A 19,281-nucleotide genomic window follows, 5' to 3' on the forward strand; every position below is an offset into this window, starting at 1 on the left:
TGGAAATTGGCAGTTGCTTTTATTCGAAATTTGATTTATTTATTATTATTTCTGGCATTCTAGCAAGACCATATGCTTTTAAGCTCAGAAAATGTTTTCAAAAGCTCCTTTATTTATTTTTTAAAGAACATTTGTGCTTTTCATCCACGTGGTCTGTTGCATTGTGACAAACATTCTCAACAAAAAAAAGGATACAGAAAATATAAGCATGGGAAAAAAAGAACCAAAGGAGGAACTATTTTGGGAAAGCATTTCTCTATAAAAACAGTTCACGTGAAGTAGGAAGCGTGTGTTTTTAAAGGGATGCCTTCAAAAAAAGCGTGCAGGTAAAAGTGGTCCAGAAAACAAAAGAATGATCCTGTGGTATTGCTCTCAAGATCCTTTATATTTTTATGAGCGTATTTAAAAATATCAATATCTGATTATCTAAAAATACCCAAAAGTACAGCTATAATTAGTTTCAAAATGGCTTTCCCGTGTTCTTTATATACCGAGATCCCAAATATAGACATCTCGTGGCCCTGGGCTGCTTCACAGGGCCCGAGACGTGTGAGTACAGGAAGCAACACACACACACACACACACACAACAATAAACAACATTAACAAAAAATTAAACAAAAAATTAAACTGCAGTCCCAGTTTTATAAATCAGGTACTTCACATAGAACAAAAACACCAAAGAAAGAAGTGAAACTCCAAGGCCAAAACAAAATAATTTATTTTTTTAATGACATTTTATGCAGACAGCTAGAATGTGCCATCTCCAACACTTTCAATCCATTGTTAAATTAATTCTTCCCTTTTCCACAGCAGCCCTAAAACCAATTAACAGTGAGAACCCAAACATTAAGGAGAATGCTATTCCTGTAGATTTCTGCAAGCCGCTCAACATCAATGTCATTATCTTATGCTTCTAATATAATTTCACATTACATTGACAGTAAGTTTTTTTTTTGTTTTTTGTTTTAACAAGTTAGTGCATTTTGTTCCATTACACTAAACCACTAGCTGCTCAAATTCATTAATGAAAACAAAATGAAAATAAGAGAAAACAATAAAAGCCCCAGTGATTTGTTATTTACTGCATTACTAAACCTCTAGTAAATGCGTCAAGTATTTTCTCTGCTGAAATCTCAAAAATATACAAATGTTAAATCTGTGATTCTCTCCCAATGTCATTTTGTACACAAGTCAGGAAAATGGCCTACATAGACTGGGGAGGGCAATAGGACAATGAGGGCAGGGTCGGGCAAGAGGATTAAAATAAATTAAAAAGTCAATTAAAAAAAAAAAAAATCCAAACAGCAATACTGCATCTTCCTCTGATTACATTTTTTAAGTTAACAGCACCAATTCACTTTCACATTTCTTCTACCCCCCCTTTGCTGCATTGAAAGCACATGCGAGCAAAGCCCATACAACTTGTTTTGGTACAGATGCGAAGAGCATCTTGATCTGTATTTTTTTTTTTTTTTTTTAATTTTTTTTTTTTTTTTTTTTGAGAAGGTCACCGATGCAAACCATCTAAACATCAACACGAATGTTTCATTTGTGAGAATCAAGGACAAACATGTGGACAGGTTTCTTGAAGAATTTTCTGATCTTTCAAAATTGCATGAAATGACTGGTGTATGATAAAATGCCCAAGACCATCAATACTCAACAGGGTCCAAAAAATAAAAAAAATAAATTCAAATTAGATTGCAATTGTCTGCACAAAATGTCTTGCTTAAATTGACCAGCGGGAAATAATAATGTAATTTCTATACTGCCCTCAGAGCAATGTAACACAATTGTATCAGGATTTGTGGACAATCACAAGTTTGCTAGTCGAAGGTAGGGCGGGGGAGACAGCACTCACACTTTTAGCTTTTCATCCTGTATCCATTGTGCTTTGCATCTCTCAATGCTAAAGAGGAATGAACCGAAAAATTGCCGTTTTAGGATGTGCCAAAATTCAACCCAAATGTTTTTTTTTCCTTTAACAGTGAAATCAACCAATTTCTGTACAGATGAAACAATAGTGTAGTGATATCACTAGTCAATAAAATAGGCCTTGTGTTTTCCTGACCTAAATGACCACCACACACACCTATGCACAATAGCTACTAATCATTATATGGAGGGTCCTGACTTTTAAGAATAGCTTGTGGCCCAAAATGCAACCAAAAGCAGCTTCATATCTCTGCCTCTTAGCCCAAGCTGACAATCTTGTAAACACAGTCAAATGCCTGACTGCTCAGGAAAAATTGAGCTTGCTCAGAAGCAATTTTGGGAAAATACACGAAAAAAACAACATAAAACAACTGAAATGACGAAATACTTGAGTGTCTATGTACCTGACTGATAGTGATTTTTCACAGGTTGTTGGTTACACGATCTAACTAAATAATAATGAAAGAAAATAAAGAGCGAGGAAAAAAAAAAAAAAAGCAAACCAGTGATCCAGCATTATAATTGGCAGGCTCCAACCTCATGAAGTGATGTATATGAAGATCTACCGAAGATCCACAAGCAAACGTCTTAAGACATTTCTAAACGTCAGCTCTTCTGATTTGGTGAGCTTAGATCAGCCATGTCAAGCAAAAAGAATGCAAAAATCCAGATCAACACAAGCCTCACTGCTGTTCCTAGCTATCTGCCAATGCACTGAAGCAGGCTTTGAATTTTCTAAATGGGATCTAAATCCCAAAACTGATTCAACATTACTGCTAAATCAAAGAGCAAAGTTCATGTACATCTTTTACTCACTCCATAACATCGCATTCCCAGTCACCTGCCAATATGAATGAATAAAAAAAAAAAAGAAAGAAAGAAAAAAAAGGTAATGTTAGTAGAATCCTTGCATGTCAAAGTGATATCTTTGTATAGGTACATGACAGTATTTCATGTTCCTTTTCTTCTTAGTGCATATGTTCTTTGCAGTCTACCGTCATTGTTTCAGCTCAACAACAGCACTGACCGCTTGGCTGTTATGATGCCCTCAGTCTCACAGCCTCCTGGTAAAACACCCTCATGTGGGGAAGGAGGATGAGAAGGGGAAAAAATAAAATAAAAATAATAAAAAGATTTTACATTCTGAGGGGCATTGTCACATTTAGAAGCGCACTTTTTCCTATTTGATGACTTCCTTCAACAAGCTTCAATTATTTGATGCCCGTACACCATGATGTCTCCATCAGTGCATTGTCATTTCGTGAGATTTTCCTGTGGATGTGCTCCAGGCAAAAGAGGTGGCTATTATTTTAGATTTTTAAACTTTTTTTTTTATATTTCATCTCTTTATATATATATATATATATTTATATATATGTATATGTGTATATATTCATACATTTGTATGGGTTTAGTCTTTACTTTGGCGATACAGGGGGGATGTTCTGCTCTTTGCCAGTGTGTCTGGAGGCTCCTTGGGGTGAAGTGCGAGGGGTAAACTGAGGACGCCTCTGCTGCTCACGGAGTTTGAAGCCTCCCGTGCTGGTTCTGGGAGGGCCGTTGCTACGGTAGAAACTCTGCGAGTCGCGAGCCGGCCTGCCCTCCCGGCTCTTAAAGTCCCCCCCACGATCCTGAGGCCGCTCTGGCTTCTCGCTGCTGCCGGTCTGCTCGTCCACCTTATTTACACGCAGCTCCCTCAGAGGCTGTGAGGTAGAGCTGGCAGGACTGGGGCTGACCACAGGTGGTGGTGGAGGAGGAGGAGGAGGATCCTTGGGGGGGCGCTGGCACACCTCAGCATAGCTCAGTTTCCGAGGCTCCTAAAAATAAGAAAACATTTTATGAAGCCCAAAATAAGTCCCGAGCTTAACATTAGGCAAATGGAAACTAAAGAATGAGCAGAAACACAAATTAGGGTGTCAAACATTGATCAGGTGTTTAGCCAATAGCATGCTTTTATGGCAACATACTCCAATCCAACATGCAACCATATAGTGTAAAAGACTTGTGCTGCATATAATACCAAAGAACTTAAGAGTAATCATTTTTAAACCTTAGGACATAGATTGACCAGAATTTGAACAGAGCGTGAAGATTGAGGTGTGCAATATAATCAATCCAAGTTCTGTAGACGATGAATGCATTTACCAGTGGGGCGGGGTTGGAGTGGCCAGCGTTGGCCTGAGGGGTTGCAGGGGTGGCAGGACTCAGTGGAGTCTTAGAGATGGGAGCTTGCTGAGCCGGACTCTGTGGAATGGCCGAGGGGGTGCTTGAGTTCACAGGCATGTCTGTATGGACCAAGGGCTCAGCTTTATCCAGTTTCTTCTCCTGAGGGGTTGCAGTTGCGCTAAGAAGCACAGGAAAAATAGAATAAATAAATCATTCAGTGGTGTGTTCATACAGTCACCCAATATAACAAAGTTTGAACTTCATATAGAGTGAAAGCTAATAATAAACAAAATTAAGTAAGGGGCCATAAATGTGTATGAATAGACCCCAGAATCAACATTATTGAAGGTCTTGGCGTTCTCAGTCATACCTGTAGCTAGCAGGGTCTGCAGCATGAACAGTGGGTTTGCTTGCAGTCAGTGCGGGTCTGGGGACCGTCTCCTCAGAGGCCGGAGCAGCTGCGCTCACAGTGGATTCTTTGTTTGAGTCTGACTGCTGAAGAGAAATTAACAACAAAATCAAATCTAAGGACTTCTCATAAGCCAGGAGGTTCCCAGGGATTTTTCAACCTGTGTATAAGCAAGAAAACAATCTCTTCCACTCTTGGGACTGGAAAGAGTAACGAGACGTGGCAGCTTATTACAGCAACACGGACACGTAGAACCTGAGCTCTCACACGCACAAACACCAAGTACTTAAGACAAGCATGAACTCACCTTATCTCTGTTGAGACCCCGCACTACGTCAGACATGCGATTCTCTAAAACTGGCTCTCCCTGTGGGCTGCCTGAGCATCCAGGGAGTGGAGGGAAATTAGAAGGAGCCAGGTCAAATTTAGGTTGTGACACCTTAACTTCAGTGAGGGGAACTGGCCTCTGCAGAAGAGCACGCACAGAAAAAAAAGTAAATAAAAAGCACAAAACCTTATAATAAAAGAATAAACCAAAACCTATATGCGGAATATGTGCATTACTATGGTTCGTTCGTCCTCTCTCCTCCTCCTCGTTGCTCTGTATGTATTCCTCCTGTAAACACAAGATTATCGTTCAGTATTACAGTTTCCAGTGTGTCAAATTCAGTCAATTATAAACTCGTATCCTGTACCAATAATAGCACTAATTATTTCTGTATCCCCCCATAGAGCTTTTTAGGAATAAATCATGTATTAATGTGAAGAAGTTTCATACTTTAAGTGGCACTAGTTATAAAATAAAGTCATGAGATCATACCGTCCCCGTCCAGCCACAGTACTGTCATCGTTTGGCTCAGTGGAGGTGTTCAGTTGTAGGAAAGGGGAGCTCAGCTCTGAGGTGGCCAGCACTGAGCTACTGTTGGCATGAGGCTGTGAACTGCGGAGACCGTCTACCACAGACACAGGGGTGACGTTGGAGGCCAGTCCGTCATTCACTCTCGTCTGGGGCTTCACGTGGTTCCTGCTTCAAACACAAGTTTGTATGAAATACAACTGCACCATGCACTTGCACAGGGGACAATAAACTATTTACTGGGGCAGCATGCACTAACCACAATAAAAATAAAATCATGTTTGCAAGCAAGTATGGAATGGCATTTGGTCAGAAAGCTATTCTCTGGCAGTGGGCTAACTGACTTCTCCAAGAGAGCAAAATTCCTTTCCTAACACTACACATGGTGTGAATTAGAGTGCTGACTTAACTCCACTTAAATTAATATGCCATTATACAAGACTTTAGAATTTGTTGCTCTTCAAGTCAAAATGTTAATACACTGGCCAGGGAGATACTTTGTCCCAAAAAAATGTCGTTGGCCCATTAAGGTTACAGGAAGGTTACACTTCCTCTTAAAGCTCAGTAACACCGACAAAACATTAGATATAATGATAAAGGAAAGACATTACTGCACAGAAATTTCTAATTACAATCAAAACAATGTTGGCCAATTGAGTCAAATAATACTAAAAATCAGGATTGGTGTTGATTACCGCATCAATGCAAAGTAAAATCGTTAAGATTTCTTAAAACATGCCAAAAACTAAATCTTTTATTTGACATATTGGATGGTCGAGTTATTTCTGAGACGGGAGAAGGACGGAGTGATGACTAGACAAATAATATTTGTAGAACTGCAACAGCTGTACCTGAAGGCATTTATTACATTCTTTCTTGAATAGAGTGGGACACTGTGGGGACAATAAAAAAAGACAGGTAAAAGAGTGTAAAACTTATAGGTTGTATTTATATTTTTTTATAACAATAATAAAATTTAAAAAAACAACAACCCAAACACCCACTCGTACAACTAGTTAATGGGTGGACAAATCAAGCATGTGTCTAGCAGATTGAGTCGTGTGTGTGAATTTTTCTCTCTCTACATGCTAATGGCATCTGGGGAGAAGAACTTTGTTCATGCTGGTGGTGAAGCTTTAAGGCATACAACCACAACTGCATGCTGTGCTACACATCAGTCGACATGTGGAAGATTTTACTTGGCAGATTAATTACCAGGCACTGCTGACCTGATAATCAAGCATAGTCCACCATGAAACAGTCATAAACCCTCCTGCTTACTAACAAGGATTAAAAAAAAAAAAAAAGCTACCACTTAAGTCACATCCGTTAGGTTTCCAGGCAACCAGAACAAAAGCCTGGGCAGGTTTTTCTGGCCAAGTGGGCTAGTTTAAGGCTATAACTTGTCCACCTCTTCAGGTATACTTTAAGAGTTGTAATATAGTTACAGAAATAATTCAAGACAGAAAAAAAAAAAACCCATGCTCAATAATCATATTGCACTCGGTACAGTGCAAAACAGTGAACTGTGTAGTCTCGCAACCTCTTGTACGTCTAGATAAAGGAACTTCAAAATGACAAACCGGTTTCTGTTGAAAGGGCGGCCAATGTTGAGAGAATTTGAACCAGTTTTGTAGTGTGCAGTTGTGCCAAATCCATTGACAAACCCGCTGTTAGGAAAAGGTGCCTGTGAAAAAGTCAATGTGTCAGCAAACATACCGTAGGAAAATAATTGTAGTTTTTTAAACTTGCGCACACACACACAGACACACATATACACACACACATACATACACACACACACACACGACGTTTTGATGCGACGTATATATGATCAAGGTCTCACCAGAGGAGTCTCAAAATATGGAGTTGGCGATGGAGTCCAGGTGGGTGGGACAATGCCGTAGAGATACTGCTGCTGAGGGCTGTATATAGGTTGCATGAAGAGTGGTGAGCTGTATTGGGACTGTGTGTGAGACTGCGGCTGATAGACACTGCAGTCCAGGCTGCGGTAACCGTTCTTTGCAAAGAAAGTATTGATGGCTTTTATTCTGGCCTGTGAACAAAAGCACAAGAACCAATAGGCCAAATTTCTTCTGCAATTAATTTTCGTTTGTAAATCTAAATGAACACAAATTACACTCACCATAATGGGTTTTCCCTGAAATGTTTTGACTTCTTCCCTTAAGTATTTATATGCCTGAAAAAAAAAACAGGAGTTAAAGATGAAGAAAAACAGTGTTACTTGTGAGAAATTGAACACGCTTTGAATCGAGACTCACCTGTTGAGCATCCGTATCCGACTGGAACGTGATGTACCAGTTATTGTTGTGCGCAAACTCCACGCTGATGACCTTCGGACAGTTGTCGTTCTTAAACAAGGCCTCCACCTCCTAAATAAAAACCCCAAATCACCAAACCAGAGGTGTAAGTAGATGCCCATGAAGCGTAGTCAAACACACCATGGATTTCCCCCCCCACACATCCATAACATTAATACCTCCACAGGGGTCGTTTCTGGAACCTCTCGCAGAATGATGATGCAGCGTTTGTGATTTGGCCGCACCTTCTCCCCCTTTTCATCCACTTGAACCATAGGAGATGCTGAGCAGAGCAAGCACAAGCAAATTAAAGAGTGTCACACAACTAGCTCTTCAAATTAACACCTTTTATAGGACACCGCTGTTGAATTTAATCAGGCTATGTTATGGTTATGTTATAGCATTCACACGTTCACAGGGACTTGAAGCTAATAAAGTGTGTTAATTTTAACATTTTGGAAGGAATGAAACGTGAAGACGCAAATTCCTTAGTCTTTAGTATAGAAAGCCTTCAGATTAGGTCACAGTTTATAGCTGCTATAAAATAAAATCCTAATAAATTGCTGTGGTATAGCAAAAAAAAAAAAAAAAAAAAAAATACATTTCAGGTTATTGATTGTTTTCCTACAAGACCACATTTCTGGAGGACACGCTCTCACCCAAACTGCCTAGGTCACACCTATTAGGTGTTTTTTAAATTCATGAGTCAGCTTCAGCAGCTGCTTTATCCTAAACAGAACGTTTTGCCTGTAAGTCGTTTTTTATTTCTAACACGTCATGCTTTTATTCAGAGTTTGACTGCTGTCCAGTCGGTGCAATCTCAGACTCGTGAAAATTGTTTTTGCTGTACAGTTAAAAATTGCCACCTTCTAAAAGCATTACAAGGCCAAATTACACTACGGACAGTCAGACTGGGTCGAACAGTTTGTGAATGAATGACCGCACACTATGATGATGTGTGAAATGATAAACAAGAAACAAAGAAAAGAAAGTGGCTTCAATGAAAATAGCAAGCAACAAGTAGGCTGCATAAGTTTATTTCAGCATTAGGATAAAGATGTTTATTGTTAGAATAGTAAAGAGTTTGTCCTTGTTTGACATTGAATTTGATAGAGTTGCACACAACTAACTGTTGCAAAACAGGAGGTTAATAATGCATTTACTAAATGTATTTTTAAGCGTAACTTGTTACACTTGTCACACCATAGCATTGTCTAATAAACAAGCTGCTAAAAATGCAACCCGCTTCCACCACCATCTATATAGAACAATGATCAAATGACCCACTTACATCTCAACACATCCAAGATAAGATCCAAATCTGTGGTAAGCACTTTGATTCCTTCCATACTGGCAATAGTCCATATTGGCACAAACTGGTCACTGTCCATTTGAGAAATCAGGTAAAGATCTTTCGATAAGTTCTCCCTGTCAAATAGAGAAATAGCTGAAACATGCACATTCGGCAACCCGGTGAAAATTGGCTTCGAAACCTTTAAATGTTGCCCGTACCTGCTGAAGCAGAATTCCAGCTCTTTTTTCAGAGACTCGCGCAAGCTTTCTGCAGAGAGAGGCTGATCTTCAGACAGTTTGGATTCTGTACAAGAAAAACATGCAGATAGAGCAGATTGTATCCATTATATTCCAACAAGTACAAGAACAACTCTGTGATGCGACGGTGAGGTTTTTTTTTTTATAGAAGTGTTTCACTGACCATTACACCCAGTCAGAGGGTTTGAGTCAGGTGGGTCCATGCCGTTGACCATACCGTCTGCTGCAGCCGTGGTGCTGCCGTCCACGAGAACTGGGAAGCCAGGTGTGTATGTTTTACCTCCAGGCGACTCTGAATAAAGAGAAAAAGGTGAAGTCAGCCTAGGACATAGCATAGACCATTATTCACTATAATATTTACAGCATTTCTGATCAAACCGTTACCTTCGGTTATGTTTGACTGGGACCAGGGGGAAGCCTCGGTGGCATCCACAGGAGCCTCACTGGGCACAGCAGGCATCTCCTGCCACACTTTGGCATTAGGGTTCAGACCTGCTCCCTTCGAGGTCACCTGGACACACACAACACGGCAGTCACATGTACAGCCCATTAGAGTAAGATATGAGAGTATATTCTGTTTTCTCCCACACTTCCCATTCCTGATAAATGAAGGTGATACAGGTTCCAGTCTAGTTTTATCTGATTATTCTGTAAAATGTGATTTGCAAATCGCATGTGTGCACCCATACCATGTCTGCAAAATTAATAAGAAAATGGATGAATAAAAGTTTTAAAAAAGGCAGTCACTGGAGGATTTCCAAAATCTCTCTTAACCAATCGGGAGCCAGTAGTATTTTCAGCTCAATCATATTCCTGGTTCAGCTCTCATGGTAATCAAATTCAGTACCGGTTCATGGGCATGGCACAGCTCACTCGTTGGTGGACATGGTGAGATAATGTGTGGAAAAAAATAAAGGCCAAAGATGACATATTACCTAATTAAAATGTGGTTTTCTGGCTTTTTAACAGGACTGGGGAAAAAGCATATTGTATACAAAATGATAGAAAACAGGACTGCGAAACAAGCCACGTAACATTGAAATGAAGAAAAAGAGCCTCGTTTTACCCCTTAATGTTTGACAATGGAATAAACATTAACTATAAAACAAGAGTATCATCTTTCACCAGCTTTGGTAAACTGTTACCAATAAACAGATGGAGAAGAGTCACATAGTGCACAGTGGTACTTCTACTAAACTGATGGAGCAGATTACTGATTGCGTAAGAACCCCCTCCTATGCTGAAGCCCACAGAGAGCCAGCTTATACTAACTATTCGCTAGGAAGATAAAATAGTATACCAGCAAGCAGATAGCCATTCCCAGCATTTCCCTTTATAATCCTGAATACTACCATTACATTTTTAAACAAGCTACAAAAATAACCACTCAAATTGCAAGGAGTGAACGAAGGTTAGATTAGAATGAAGGCTAGAATAGAAGGAACACACTGATGGCCTCACTTTTAAAAAATAATACTGAAAAGGTAAATCATTTAAAGCTACATTCATTTCCTAGTTTATCTTCATGATTTTATCAGGTAAGAGCCATGAGTGTCACCTTGCAGGTACAGAGGTACTGGCTGTAGTTTACATCTTTTGCTGTGTAGCATGCAACAGCCCCCACTTCTCAAGAGAGACAATGCTGATTGAGGATGGCCCATCACTAAAATAACTAAGGGTGGGAATGGTACTGTGATACAAGTGCATCAGGAATGGTACCGGGGCTTGTGAAAACACCTCAGCGTCACTTGGTCTAAGAAAGAATCTGAACCCAAGCTGTGCTGTGGTCAGAAACCAACAACAAAGAACATCAGATTATGAAACCGAAGTGATGCACTTTCAAAATTAAATTAGTCTCTCAATTGTACACCTACTTTTACCCCTTTTCCACCAAAAAGAACCGGGTGCTGGTTCTACTGGCGAACCTTCTAAGAACCGGTTTGCCTTTCCATCGGTTTGAGAGCCATCACAGAGCAGAGTCTGACGTCACTGTATACATGTCACGTTTCCCAGCAACGTTAGTGCAGCAGCGGCAAACACAAACATCAACAATGGCGGATGTTGCTTTACTGGTAATGCTCATGGCTTTGTGAACCTACATTGGCATCCAAATGTGGCGAATCCAACGTGTACGTGCAGCTCCGTGTAGTCTCTATAGACTGAGGTTGTAATCGAGAAAGTACATAACATTTTATCATTAACACAGAAAAAGTTAGCCTTAGCATGTAGCTACCTACTATCATGTGTACTGATAATTGATCATATTGTGGTAAAGTAAAAGTGTATTAAACATTAGTAAACTTAAGGTACACTATCAAATGCGCTAACGGTAGCCCCGCCCCCAGCCCTTGAGACAAGCGGTTCTTAAGTCTAGGCCAGCATCGTTTGTGCTACTTAAGAACCACTTTTCCTGGTTCAGAGCCGGTGCTTTGGCTGTAGAAAAAGAAAGAACTGGTTCTAAATTAGGCTCTGGCTCCGAACCAGCACTCAAACTGCCTCGGTGGAAAAGGGCCATCTGAGAACTAACAAGGAAGGTATATCGGTGGCATGTGCACCACGTTCACACATGATTTCCTTCTAAACTGTGTAAAGGTTCTTTTGTTTTGTTTTCTTTGGCAGTGCATGCAAAAATTGCTGTGAACTGGGAGGCATTTTAGTAAATAAATAAATAAAATTAAAACATTCACATTGAAGGTCAGAATGAGATGTGCAGCCATTTTTCTTCCTCGTTGCTCAGTGTAAGCCCTTCTACCAAAAAGCTGAGTTTAATTACAGCACTCCAGTCATGTGAAAGTCTGGTTTTTATACAGCAGTAACAATAGTAATGATTTCCCCAGCATCACAAAAGTAAAAATAAGTAGTAATGTACCAAGATTAAGCATTCATGCTATTTACTTGAGGACATCTTTTGCACCTGTTGTGGACCGCTCACAAGTTCGCCTGAACCGAGCCCCGACTGCTGTTAATTCAGGTCCTTTGAACCGGTCATGGGATTAAAAAAAAAAGGGCATTCAAAAGACCAATAGCAATAAACTCTGGACTACAACAGCCTGAATGTCAAAATGACCTAAAAAGTACAATGAGCACCAAACACCTTTAACAGGGTCAAAGCGTTAAGATGTAATAAGGATAAACAACCTGCTGTGTCCAATGGGAGAATGTTTACTACAAACGTTCCCCATCAACCGAGCCAGTAATTAAGTTCTAATGACAAACTCAGTCATAGCAGTGCTTCTTTCTGTAATTTTAAAATGGCCTGTGTTTACTGTAAATTATGGTGGTCACCGCTCCTGTTCGATAACATTTTACGCACATTTCGGATACTCTAATGACAAGAAACAAAAACCTTTGTGTTTGCTAGTGACTAAGAACAGGATCTGAATAATGCTCAGAAACCATTTGAGTGAAATCAACATTTGTTATTCTATGAAAATGATGCAGCATTATTTTTAAGATAACGAAAAAGCACCAGAGCTAAAGCCGTTTCAGTTCCATGGTAGTTTGGCTGTAGGTGTTTTTTAAAACTATTTTTGGGTGCTACAGACTACACAAACAAAGAACACAAGCATGCAATTTTGTACCATTTATGCAAATGAAGTAATAGTAAAAGCATATATCTATATACGCATGTCAAATCTCAGAAGAATGAGCGATAATGCAAAAAGTTAGTGTTATGTTTCACTTTTTGATGCAATATTTAAGGAACGATCCAACACTGCACAAACTGCATCAGATCAAGTCAAATTGAATTCAGTTTTTGAGCTAGTCACATGTATTTAAGTATTTCAGCGGAAGGACCCTCATTAGACCAGAGAATATTTACAGGGCAAGTCCAAAAAGGAGAACGGTTTCACAGACTGTTAAAACTTGTTCGCCCTTTTTTGTCTAATTTGCAAAACCAACATGGCTTGTTAAAAACTGAGTTTAATCCCCAGGGGGTTAAATTGAAAATACATCTCATATGATCAGTCAGCAGGTAACTAACCAGTACAAAACATGTAACTACACCAAATAGACTAGTTTATAGCTACACAATATTTACCAATATAAGCATTAAAACATTAGCAAATTTGCAGCATGTAGAATCAATTACACGTGCTGTAACAAAATCCCAGAAATGCTTGAATGATTATAGCACCTTCTACACTTACACACTTATGATGTCAGAGACACACAGATGACAGACAGAGAGACTCCGATGACAGAGAGATTCACACACATGACCTGGACGTAAAAGTGAAGAAAACGAAGAGAGAGAAAAAAAGTGGCATTAAGTGTTTAAGAAAAAATTAACAGTGTTTGCTGAATCAGAGCTGAAAAGCCCAACTCAAAGCCCACTGAGAAATTCAGGAGAAATGGACTAAAATTTCTGCCTCAATTTCTTCACTATATGACACTTAGATTTGAGTAACACGAGCTTTGACGGGATCCATTTTAAACAAAGTTGTTAATTAAAAGATTCTATTGGACTGATTTTTTTTTCTTCATTTTGTTTCAATAAACGAATAGGCTTCGAAAGCTGATTTCGCAGTTATGTTGGATACACTTTACGGATTAATCCACAATTACCTGGTCATTTGCAGTCATTTCTAAATAATGTTTTTCAACTGAGTTATGAAAATTTCCTCAATAAAGATTACCACTTTAGTCTCGATACACCAAGATAATCACTTATTATAACCCACTTTTTGAGTAAGTTCGCTTAAATCGTGGTCGTGTTTCATTTCTACTTCATGGAAGGCAATTTAATAAAAATAAATACATTTTTTAAAAAAAACAGCACCTTTAAGCCAAGAGTGGATGAGACGGAAGTTCCTTTCAAACCTCGACATTTCTAACAAAGTGCAGCAGTGACATATTTTAAGGTATAGCTTGAAGTTTAACAAACTAGAGTTAAATAAAGAAATGCTACAAGCAAAAGACCAATTGAAAGCTTCAGACCTGGACTTCACACTGCTTAAAATAAACCCAATTGACCATCAGGTTTGCAGCGAACACAGGTATTTTTATATTTGCATAAACATGTCTAAGTGTTATGTAGCCACTGTCTATACACTATTTAGAAAGTCTTGCCCAACACTTTTTACCTATAGCACATGCCATAATCTCGATTTTTTTTCTTCCCTCCATTAGATTTTGGCACTATTTTGACATGCTTTGTGTCTCCGCATACAAGCTGACAATGCTTGAGGTGTCGTTACAAAGCAGACTTCTAGTAGTGCAGCAAGTGGCTTGGCAAGCTTTGTTCTCCTGTTTCTGTGGTGATGAGGTGTGACCACATAACCTTGAAGTGAATCATGTTTAAACAGAGTTAAGCATGTAGCCAACAAAAACTACTTAACCAAAGTCAATTAGGAGTGTATTTTTCTAAACCGGTCCATTAGCTGCAACAAAAATCAGAGACTTACGAGCTATTAACCAGTATTCTGTCAGAGTGCACCGATTTAATTTGCCACAAAATTCCCATCGGACACGTTGTTGCTTCTCAAACAGCTTATACTTGACCCTATAAAATTCCAGCGCACTCATTCATGTACAGCATTCGCTATACCCCGTTACACATGCCTCCTGCTTTGTGTCAGACTGGCCTACAATTTCAGGGTTTAACGGAGTGGAAAGGGTTTCGCCGCAGCCTATGCAGAATATGCAGACAAACAGGGGTACATTGCTAATTAATGGTTAGACTCTACAGACACACAAAAAAAAACCTGTGTGACAAACTCACATCAATGTGCTTGAAATTTCTGTATATGATATGAGCGAGTTGATTTAACACCCCAGATATGTCTTAGAATGCTGCATAAACAAATGCACAAAAAGCTAGCAACTCTATAGTTTTCTAGAGTTGCTTCTGTAACACACATTTTTCAGAGTTTACAGAGAAAACTAGAACGGTCAAAAAAGGGTGTTTAAACACACACACATATATAATTTCCTTTCATTGCGCTTTTATGGTCTGACCAGTGAAGTGATGACATGACTTTTGAAAAGCAGATGCCAGAAATAGATAAATGAAAATGTGGCCTTATTACTCCGGCTCAAGCTAAAAACTGATTTGTTTGTTCAGAGAAAAGAGCACATCCGGACAAAGAAATAAAATAAATGTGTTTATTACAGGTGCTGTGTGACACGTAAAGCATACATTTATTCACTTTCATGATCTGAGGCTTAAATTACTAATCTGTACTAATCCATTTTTTCTAACCAACTAAAGATTGTTAAGAAATGCAGTGGCTGAGTACGATCAGATAAAAGCAACCTGGATCAGTACAGGTCTGATGGGGTGCTCTCACACAGGAAATTCATGCTCACACCGCCATGTCGTCACCCATGGCACTCGAGCGTTTAAAAGTAACACTTTTCTCCACTCAATAATCAGTTGCATCTACAGAGCTTCGAGTAACAGTTATAGTTAACAGTTATTTTACGGTACCAACTGTAGACGAGTAACGGTTTAGAATCGTATAATATATAGCGTCACCCGGACGAGAAAGGTTTTCCAGTAGCTTTCTTCCTTGTGCTATCAGAGTTCTTCTTTGCAAAATCCCAACACGTGTTAACGCATTGCATCAACAGACAATCCGATAGTGTGTTCATTTATCTCAGATAAGCGAACAAAGAGCCAGCCTATTTAAAGTTGTATTAGGTTAGATTAGTTTTGTTTGTACCCCACCACCACACTCCACAAGATTAGGTGTCCAACAGTTAGCTGCGTCTGACATTGAGTGATTCCCACCAACGTTAATTAAGCCCTATCCCCTGGATCTAGTGTTCTAATAAAAAAAAGTCGTCAGGAAGCAAGTTTCAAACAGGTTCTCTTAGTGAACTAAACACCTAAGCGGTGGTCTTTAAGTTTCTGGTGTGTTTTTATTCATGTTCTACTCATCTTAGTTGTTTTTTTTTAAATCAAAAATTGCATCTTCTTACTCTTTATTTAACAAGTATTGAGTAATGAGTAAGTACATCACCCGAGACACCCGAGGCAACACTAGTCCTGATGTTAACTCATTAAGGTTTTAAGAGACACTGTGACCTAGACGTCTGTCTCAGCTGCTCTTTTAAAAAAAAAAAAGCAGAAGTGCAGATTCATGAAGCATCATCTCGTGATATTCAACCGTGAATCCAAATAGTATATGCATTCTGCTGCAAGGCCACTGATCCCAACACCAGTCAACACCCGAATATAAACAAAACTGCAGTCGTTTCGAGTCAGGACTAATTAATTTTTAGAGAATCAGCCTGTTTTTTTTTCTTTTCAGCACAAGGCTCCAGCTTGTGATGCTGAAATATTTAGTAGCCGGCACCACGTCACATGGCAGTGGGGGCGCAATTGTAAGCAAGCACCTGCTCCAAAAAAAAAAAAAAAAAAAAAAAGTCGTTTCAAAAACAGCTGTTGCTCACGATCACCTTTAATTGCGACCGAGTCGGTGTTAAAAGACTCCTGTAATTTAAATGAAGTTGTTTTGAATGGGACTTGCAGCATTTAGTCAACAAAAAAAAACAAACAAACAAAAAAAACCACAACAACAACCACCTCAGGCCTGGTCACACAGCAGATTTCAATAAAGTGATGAAATCATCCACATCACAATACAGCAATAAAACCCAGGCTTTAAAATATCTGATTATACGAAGATCTATCGTTCTGAATAATTAGTCTAAATTTGAGTTAGTCCATGAGAGATATGATCGATTCAGGAAAGCTTTATTAGCATCTTACAGGCCTCTAACGATGGCCGATCTGACATTACCCTCTTAGCTTAGCTAGGTAACTCACAAGCCAAATGATTACCTACAATGATAGTCGTGTCGTTGACAATCCTGCTCACAAATTAAAACGAGTACGCAATTAAACTGTAGTTTAAAAAAAACAAAAAGAAGCGCAGAGCACCGAACAACACGGCTACGGCTAAGGTTTAGACGTCTGCTAGCAGTTTAATTCATTAAAAGTGACGCATGAACGTGTGCAGAAGCAACACGTTGTGTGCGAGTCGACGAGTAAACTATGAAACGTACACACTAGGGGTCTTATTTAGGGTCTAAAGTTCACGACAAAAAATAAATGAGTCATCGACAGTCAGGCTAGCAAGCAAAGCCCGATAACCTGACTAGCGAGTGACGCCATGACCGTTTAGCTAGCCGTGTTAGCAAGTCAGCCCGAATTAATACCTAGCCTTATTTAGGCTAACACGGCTAAGTGTTACACGGTACACTTTATACACGAGCTTTTTTTAAACGCTCATTTGTCATTTGGTGGTGAAGGCTGAGAGGTAAGGAAGGGAACAGGAGCTAACATTAGAGAAATTAAACGCCAGGCCTTTGACTCACCATACTGGCCGCCTTTGCAGCCGCGACCTCCTCACAGGCTCTTGGTCCCGGTTCTGCCTCCCCGCGGGCTTCCAGTCCCGGCTCGGCCTCCTCCTGCAGCGGCTCTCCGCCCTGGTCTGAATTCATCGGCCGCTCCTTTCGTCACTTCTTCTTCTTCTTCTCCTCCTCCGTCCTTCTCTCTCCGGCCTCTCCCACGTGTGTGACCGCCTTTTTGTCTCTCGCTAAGTAACTAGCTAACTAACTAACGATCACAATCAGCAGCACTCAGATGTCGTGTTTATCTGCGTTTACGTCCTCGGCTAATTCTCAGACATACGCTAGCTCGCGCGCTACCTGGCTAGCTCAGGCTAGGAGCCACCGTAGGCTAGCTGTCCTGCTAGCTAGCTAGCTGACTATCAATGCATCGATAATATGCAGCAAACTCAAACTGGCTGTGAAACGAACGACGAAAAGCAAGCGCGAAAAACTCCAACTTCGATCCTAAACGGTCTTTCTCGCAAACAACACAAGCGCCGATGCCGTGCAGTTCATTCCGTAAACGGACAATCCGAAGCGGACACGCAGGGGACACGCACTTTGCCTACGAGCGGGCAGACATTAATGCGATCCGCCGCCGTCCCGACTTCCACCGCGACCTCTTGATGCCCTCTGAAGACTCCCTTTAACTTCCGGTTAACAGCGACCGTTTTTTAAACAAAGGTCCAATCCAAAATTGCACCACACACCCTACCTAGTTGCCCTACACAGCATAGGAACAAATAGCTTTTTCTTGGGATATGTAGTGCACTATATTTATAAATACATGCATTTGTCTTCCTCCCTAACATCAACTATTGTCAGAAGCATTTCCTAAAATAAAAGCCCTACTAACGGCTCAGTGCGTTTTGTTTATTTTTCTCCAAATGATGAACAGTTAATATTATTAGTCATTTCCATACCGACTTTATGAGAATATATAAATATATTATAATATATATTTCATTTAAAATATATAAACATATTCTAAGATATATTTTGTTTCAAATATATAAACATATAAGATATATTTTATTTAAAATCAATGCTTTTGTAGTAAGATCTGTGACAAAGGGTGAATAGATAAAGGGTAATTGATAAAGATTTTAGGTGTCTAAATAGATCACACATCGCTAGATTAAACCATTTATAAATAAACCAGTCTATTCTCTTATAATTATAAAATGTGGTCTATAATCACTAAAAACTAGATAATTCCTTCACCAGTTTCCTGCATAATCCATGCATTATATCAGAGAGCCACAGTTACAGCGTACAGATGGCTGAATCCTTTACAGAAAGTCTAGTTAATAACCTTATAGTTATGCAATTACATATTCAAATATCATACTGATGAAAGTGCATATATTTCAACTAAACATTCTGAGCATTAACTGCATTATCAGAATCAGAGTCAGAGTCAGAATCAGATTCTAATAATGCAGTTCAAGATCAGAACTGCGATTATATATACTGCATTATAAATTGTAATGGTACCCGTGACATCTGCATAGCAGTAAACTAATGCCTTTTCACAGAAATAACAAAAGAGCACTGTTCAAGAATCAGAATCTAAATAATGTTCTAAGGTGGATGTCTACACCTTGGACAACATTGCATCTTGAGTCTTGTTTCTTGCCAATGAATACAGCTGTTTATTTCATTCAAGGTTCTGGCAATGCCAATATAACAGTGACA

The 19,281-nt window shown here is 39.5% G+C and overlaps 1 protein-coding gene across 4 annotated transcripts; it reads right to left on the reverse strand.

The window, feature by feature from the left end:
• Positions 1-696: 696 nt before the first annotated feature.
• On the reverse strand, positions 697-18,330 carry LOC113658163 (La ribonucleoprotein 4). Of its 4 annotated transcripts, none has more exons than XM_027170401.2 (17): positions 17,569-18,330; positions 9,625-9,751; positions 9,404-9,532; positions 9,202-9,286; positions 8,981-9,117; positions 7,869-7,972; positions 7,651-7,761; positions 7,515-7,568; positions 7,215-7,424; positions 6,952-7,055; positions 6,220-6,261; positions 5,333-5,536; positions 5,077-5,128; positions 4,820-4,978; positions 4,474-4,598; positions 4,083-4,281; positions 697-3,754 (listed from the first exon to the last, which is right to left on the reverse strand). In XM_027170401.2, exons 1-17 carry the CDS (start codon positions 17,692-17,694, stop codon positions 3,356-3,358), a joined length of 2,367 nt encoding a protein of 788 aa, XP_027026202.1. In that variant the 5' UTR covers positions 17,695-18,330; the 3' UTR covers positions 697-3,355. The 4 variants fall into 4 exon arrangements, with proteins under 4 accessions (XP_027026202.1, XP_027026204.1, XP_027026201.1 ...); XM_027170403.2 differs by having other exon boundaries at positions 4,474-4,595; positions 5,333-5,539; XM_027170400.2 differs by having other exon boundaries at positions 5,333-5,539.
• Positions 18,331-19,281: the final 951 nt, after the last annotated feature.

Source organism: Tachysurus fulvidraco, chromosome 23 (assembly GCF_022655615.1).
Source record: "Tachysurus fulvidraco isolate hzauxx_2018 chromosome 23, HZAU_PFXX_2.0, whole genome shotgun sequence".
Lineage (NCBI taxonomy): Eukaryota > Metazoa > Chordata > Actinopteri > Siluriformes > Bagridae > Tachysurus > Tachysurus fulvidraco.